The sequence below is a fragment of the Neopelma chrysocephalum genome, unplaced genomic scaffold, assembly GCF_003984885.1.
Source record: "Neopelma chrysocephalum unplaced genomic scaffold, ASM398488v2 Primary Assembly neopelma1_94938, whole genome shotgun sequence".
In the NCBI taxonomy this organism is placed as follows: Eukaryota; Metazoa; Chordata; class Aves; order Passeriformes; family Pipridae; genus Neopelma; species Neopelma chrysocephalum.
The window spans coordinates 2098-8407 of record NW_020923641.1 but is presented as its reverse complement, the minus strand read 5'-3'; the positions used below and the strand labels follow the sequence as shown (position 1 = coordinate 8407).

The 6310-nt window shown below is 46.8% G+C and overlaps 1 protein-coding gene across 1 annotated transcript in view; it reads right to left on the bottom strand.

Annotated features, from left to right (window-relative positions):
- Positions 1-3: 3 nt before the first annotated feature.
- The window catches only part of LOC113980668 (serine/threonine-protein kinase PAK 3-like), a gene marked incomplete at its 3' end in the record, with an annotated part of 7698 nt that continues 1391 nt past the window's right edge, over positions 4-6310 (bottom strand). Inside the window, exons 2-11 of the mRNA XM_027707878.1 lie at positions 5918-5955; positions 5359-5484; positions 4565-4742; positions 4179-4242; positions 3087-3135; positions 2480-2592; positions 1804-1921; positions 1104-1203; positions 611-807; positions 4-138 (exon numbers count right to left, since the gene is read on the bottom strand). Of these exons, the coding sequence (XP_027563679.1) occupies positions 4-138; positions 611-807; positions 1104-1203; positions 1804-1921; positions 2480-2592; positions 3087-3135; positions 4179-4242; positions 4565-4742; positions 5359-5484; positions 5918-5955 (1118 nt within the window). The remainder of the gene's footprint in view (positions 139-610; positions 808-1103; positions 1204-1803; positions 1922-2479; positions 2593-3086; positions 3136-4178; positions 4243-4564; positions 4743-5358; positions 5485-5917; positions 5956-6310) is intronic.

Sequence of the window (6310 nt, the reverse complement as noted above, 5' to 3'; positions counted from 1 at the left end):
CTGCAGGAGTTCCTCAGCAGACCATCGACTGTCCTCGTCTGCCTGCAGGCAGTGGCTCAGAAAGTCCTGCAGTGCAGGGGACAGTTTCTCGTGGTTTTGCAGCTCCGGTATCCCATCCAAAAAGATGAACTGCATGGCCTGGAGGAAAAGGAAACACGGGACTTTACCTCTTTCTTTCATCTCCCTAACTGCTCACCCAGACCCCATTTTTGACGCTCCATCCTCCAGTGGCACTTTCTTCCCGGGCAGAGGGTTCCAAATGATTTTCCAACACCAAGAAAAAGGCCCCAGTGCAGCCACAGCTCTTCCAACATCCAAATGATCTTACCTTGACAACTGATTTAATTGGCTGACCAAGTTAGGAGGAACTCCATCAGCAAAAGTACATTTTGCTTCTCTGAGGATGGACTTGACAGGCTTTCGAGGTTATTTTCAAGAGTGACGCAACTAAAGCTATAGCAGATGCGGATGTGCTCCAGGGTCTTTTTTTTGTTGACTTGGCCTTGGCTGAACTAGTTCAAGCTGGTGGCAATGGGATTTTTTCTCATGGGAGACAAAACATGGGACAGATTAGAAAGACAGTGGTTATGTGGTAGTATTTGCACCTTACCCTGTGAGGAGGCTCCCAAAAATAAGGAGGTTCTCCTTCCAGCATTTCTATCACCGTGATGCCCAGTGCCCAAATATCCACTTTGGCTCCATATTCGTCTTTACTTAGATATTCGGACGCCATCCAATGTGCTGTTCCAACGAGTGAGCTTCGTTTGCTCTGCTCAGGTGTGATGCGAGCAGCGAGACCAAAATCAGCTGAGGACAAAAGCCAGGATCATGAAAGCCAGCCTGAATCATGAAGCCAAGTGCAAGAGTTGCCCACTAGAAGTCTGAGGAGGCTGAATCCAGCAGGAAAAGCAGCCATGCTCGGTTTGCTCAAGGCTGTAAGCCAAGGACACCTTGTTCCTCTCTGCACGTTGCAAGTGTGCTCTCAGCTTGTAGCAGTGCTCCCTGCACTCCCACAGGCACTGTTTTGTGGAAACTGGCAGGCAGTCTCCAGCAGCCCCACACGCCACACCCCGGGAACACCACGCTTGACCAAGAACACCTACCCAACTTGACGGATCCATCCATTCCAAGAAGAACGTTATCGCCTTTGAGATCCCTGTGGATCACTTGACGGCAATGGAGGAATGTCAGTGCTTGCAGGCACTGAGAGAGAAAAAAGAAACAGGAGAGTAAAAGTGAATGACCCAATTTCATTACCCAAGAAAGGCAATGGCTTTAAAGATTTCAGTTCTAGGTGAACGGTGCGGACTGGCAGACCATGGTGGTGTCAAGAGGAAGAGCTTGCTGCTACCTCCTCACTAGTAAACCCCTGTCTTTTTAAGGGAAGGCACATTCCCTTTGGAGCTTTGGAAAGAGAAATGACAATTGTTGTCACACACCAGGTTGGGTGGAATGCTCTCCCTTTCAGCTGAGGACTGCAACAAATGAGTCTCTGTTTTTCTTTGCTGTTAGTATAAAATTCTGCCACCAGCATGTTTGCACTTACAGGCAGGGAATGCAGTACAGACAGGTTCCAGGCAAATGATTTGGCAAAGCTGAGAATAGTAAATAAAATAAGAAAGAAGAGAGAGGGTACAGCAAGAGTTGTACTGGCAGGCCATTCACTGAAGATGCTCTTTCTTCTCCGTATTGGAAAAGCGACACGGAAAGAAAGTTCTGAACATGAAATCACTCCTGTTCTTGCTGCTTGTTTAGAAGTCCTAGCCTGCCCAAAGAATTGGAAGCACCAGCGGCATCCCTTACCTCCCGGGAGACAGCTGCCATCAGTCCTTCACTCATGCTTATTTCCTTAACCACAGATCTTAAGGAGCCTCCGTCTAGGTATTCCATCACTATCATCAGTTTATCTCCAACCAGGTAGCTGAAAGAAGAAAAGAATGGCATGGAGAATGGGCGTAGCTAAATTACCCTACTTAAAAGACTAGAGTTGATTTCTGTCCTTGGAAGACTCGGGAATGAACACAGGATGAAATGCAGAGACATTCCTCCTAGGCTAGACACTCCTTGGAATCTGTGTAGTCTAAGCGAGAAAGGCACATCCGTGAAAACTGAGATATCTCAGGTGGCAAGGGAGTGAAAAATGCAGGGAAATAATTTCTAGGATGATTTCTCAGCAGTTATCATAAGAGACAGCAAATATGATCCACTTCAAAAGCAACCCCAAACAAACAGCCAAACCAGCCTGGAAGTAATGAACTTACAGGCTGTTGTTTTGGGAAGATAGGGATGACTTGAAACAATGTATGCCAGAAAAGATGAATGCAGACAAAATGCACTCTCCTCCCATCCATTGTATAGGAATAGATAAAAAATAAGAATAAGAAGCTGACTTCTCTGCCAGAGACCAAAGGAGGTTCTTTTAACCTTTGGCTTGCAGTCTGGAAAGGAACAGTCACATGACCATACCAGAACTACTTACCTGTCTAAATAGTTAACAATATTTGGATGCTTATTGTCCCTCATGACAATGAGCTCATCGACAATTTGTTCCTTTTTGAGCTGTTTTTGGAGATACACTTGCTTTATGGCCACCTAAAATGACATTGAAAACCATTAACTTGGGAAGCCTCTCACACAAGACCAGAACAAATTTTGATTTTGAAACTCTAAAGAACACTCTTGAACGCAGTTTAGATTTGTAATTGTTTCCTGGGTTGAAAAAGAAAGAACATGCTCTCTGGCATTTTCTGGGGATGCTCCGGGTTAGAATCAGTGCTTAGGGTTTTTGATCCCTCATAGACCTCTATCCAAGCCCAGTTCCAAAGCCCAGCACTGCATGGGGATGAGAAATTAGTCAGAAGATTCAGAGGTATTTGCTGACAGCCAGAAATGCAATTTCAGAAGTCTGAAGCTGTAGCCCCAAAGAGCTGTCCCAAATGGATTTGGTAGGCTGGCACTAGTCTGCGCTTCAGAGGAACAGCCTTTGCAGGAACGATCTGCTGGGGACCCAAAGCTCCAGCCACAGCTGTCCCCAGAATGGAAAGCACTTCAGGGCTGCAAAATCTGCTGGGAATGTTGACACTTACCTCTCCTCCTGTGGCAGCATCGGTCGCTGCATAGACCGTTCCGAAAGCCCTAGAAAGAAAACAGCAACGAAGAAGAGAATGAAAGCCAGCCCAGACAGGAGATCTCTGCTGCCTGGAGTGTTTATAAAACACCTGGCTCCATCTATGCTTCAGCCAAGAGCAGAGCAGCCCACCAGCCCTGTGCCATGCAGGGGATCCAAGAGAAAACTTGGGTGCAACATGAAGGACTGGAACAAATCTCAAACGTACGGCCCAGATTAATTTAATTCAGACCCCTCCCTAAGGTGGGGGAGCATATCCACAAAAACTGGAAAGTACTATATTTCCTTCCTTTTCCTTTTGGCCTTGCTGAGTGCTCAGATCTCTTACTGCTTTGTTCTCAGATCCCTCCTTTGAATGTCTCTGCCAATTTCAGGCAACACCCCCCATTCTGAGAAGCCTGAACACATGTGAGGGGCCATTTGAGGAAAGGATCTAGAAATGGATACCTCCAGCCTGTAAGGAAACCAGTCCCCAGCCACCTTTGAGGTCATTTGCCATCATCAGGATGCATTTTCCTCTCAACTGCATTGACGCTGGGTCTATTACTGAATTAGGTTTTACTACTTCTACTACAAAAGAGAGTTTCTTTTTTATCTCTGTTTTCCGTTTCTAAACGATGTGGTTATACTCCTGACCACTGACTATTGTTTTCCGCAAAATGTTGGAAGTTCCTGAGAACTGTTATCTGACAGCTCTCAGGGGTTCAGTTGCTCTTTTCGGCAAGAAAGTTTCTTTCTCCTTTCTTATCCTTGGCTGTATTATTTGGAGACATAGAGACATCATTTCTCCTAAGCAAAGAGGCAAAGAGGTGCCAGGCACTTGAAGGACAGGAGATCTTGCAGGTCCTGCTCCTTGCTGGGGCAAGACAGTGCCAGCATGCAGTTGTCTTTGAGGATGCCATCTGACCACAGTTCTAAGTTGGGATCAGCAGTGAGAGGCAGGAGGATGTAAACGCAGTGTCTGAACATGTTTGGAGCCTGTCTGACTTCCCACCTGACCTTGCACCAGCAAAATACCTGGGTTTGTGGAAGGAACTGTGGTCAGACTTACCCACTGGCAATTTTTTCCCATTCAGTGTAGTTCTTCATAGGATCTCCCACACTCACAATGCTCCCTGAAAGAAACCAAATGAAAGATGGTCACTTCAGAATGACGATACCAGCCTCCAGCAGGTCAGAACTGCAGCTCCTCTGCCTGGGGCTGTGAGCTGAAGTCAGTTGGGTAACAACAACAACAACAAGAGAGGCAGATCTGTAGTCCAGATGGCTTCCCCAAAGACTGGTTTTCTACAGTCCTTTGAAGAGTTACGTTGACAGGAAACTGGGAGAAAGAGGGAGAAACATTGCGAGGAGACAGAAAAGAACAGGTAGCAAGGCAAGTGTTTGTCGTCTAAGAACATTAACTGCCCTATCAGGCAAGAAATGCAGAAGACATACTCAGTTTCTCCAGGCCATCCTCCTCTGGCCTCTTTTGCTGCCAGTTGGTGCTGCTGGAGGAACTGCTGGAAGTGCTCTTGTAGGAGATCTCAGGTGTGGGAGTGTTGTCTTTGTCAGCGGCTTCCAGTGCAGCGGCTTCCAGGGCAGTGGAAGATTTTGTTCCAGAGCATGTATTGGTCTGTGACAAGAAATCAGTTTGTGTCAGAAAGGAGGCTTGCAGAGATACTTCTCATCAGTATTTCCAGCTTTAGGGAACAGCTGTTAAGTTCCAGCCCTTCTCAGAGACCGACCTTGTCTTGCCATGGCCGAGCTGCGTAGGACTTTTCTCAGCCAACTTTGGTCATGTAAAAGTTATGGGTGTAGTTTAAAGTGTCCATTTAGCTACTTAGATAGTCCGTGGAGGAGGGCAGGGACCTCCATTGGACAGTTTCTCCTAGGTATCCACACGCAGCCAGGCTGTGAACTGTGCCTTTGGAGCGCTGGCTCCGCTGGTGACAGGGAGGCTGCACAGACACTGTGGGCCAAGTTTCTCCCCATTTACAGACACAAGGCTACCTCTCATGCCATAGAGAGAGAAACTCACGGTCCCTGTCAGAATGCCAGGAAAACGATGACTGAACTTGAAAGTTCAGAACCCATTTTCCAGGTGTCAGTGGCTGAGGGGGAGGAAACACCTTGTTATGGTAGGACTCCAGCCCTCAGGATCTTCAGTCATGAGGGGCAAGTGCTGTCTGGTCTGAAACAGGCAGCTCTGAATTACACTAGTGAGAGTGCGAAGCAAAGCTGGCTCTTACAGATTTTGGATGTTCAGGCTCTGGTCCAACAACAGGTGGAGCTTCGTTGTTGTCTTCCTCCTCTGGATCCTCATAAAGCGAAGGAAGAGAAGGAGCCTGAGGAGGGTCATCTCCAGGTAGTTTCCTCTGTGGACAGACAGCAGCGTGAGCAACAGGGAGTTCCTTATCATTTAGAACCTTATTTACATGCAGCTATCTATCCAGCTGTCCTAAGGAGAAATCATAACCTTTGATAGCAAGGGGATTGTAAGTTGCTCCAACTAAATTCAAGGGGGCTAATTAGGCAGCATTGCATATTGTTGTGAACTGCTGTTGTTCCCCCATGGCTAAAAGCAGCAAGAAACTTTCTGTCTGCAAAACCAGACTGTCATCTACTTCAAAGACCTCCAAGAGCAAAATAAAAAAGAGCCAGGGAACCCATTTCTGCTGCTGCAAAGACACTGAAGAAGACTTTCTTTCTGCCTGGAGGGCTGGCAGTCAGTTGCAACAAGTCTGGAGGTCACGGCTTGCTGCACAATTCTGAAAGGCTAGGAACACCAAAGGTTACTTTGTCACTCACCGAAGGACGGCCTCTTCTGTTTCTAAACACATATTTACCTGCCATGGGGAAAGGGAAATGAAGCAGATGTTAGAAAACTGGCTGTTGTGGGGAATCCCATGGAAAAAGTCAACCCAAATGGAGAGCATTTTTCTTTCACAACATCCCCTTCAGTAGCACAGTTCTTTCACACAGCGAGCAAGAGAAGAGCACAATATACCAGGCTGTTCTTTTGCTACAGCTTCTTGGGCCTAGTTTTCTGTCCTGTTTTGCCAGGGCAGTTTCTATTTTTCTTATTCTAAATCAAATAAACAGACACTTGGTCAAGAAAAGGCACATTGTCCTTTGAGAGTCATTGATTCTGTTCTGCCCAAGAGCTAAAACAGCTGTCCTCTCCTCGCCCCGCCCTGCCTC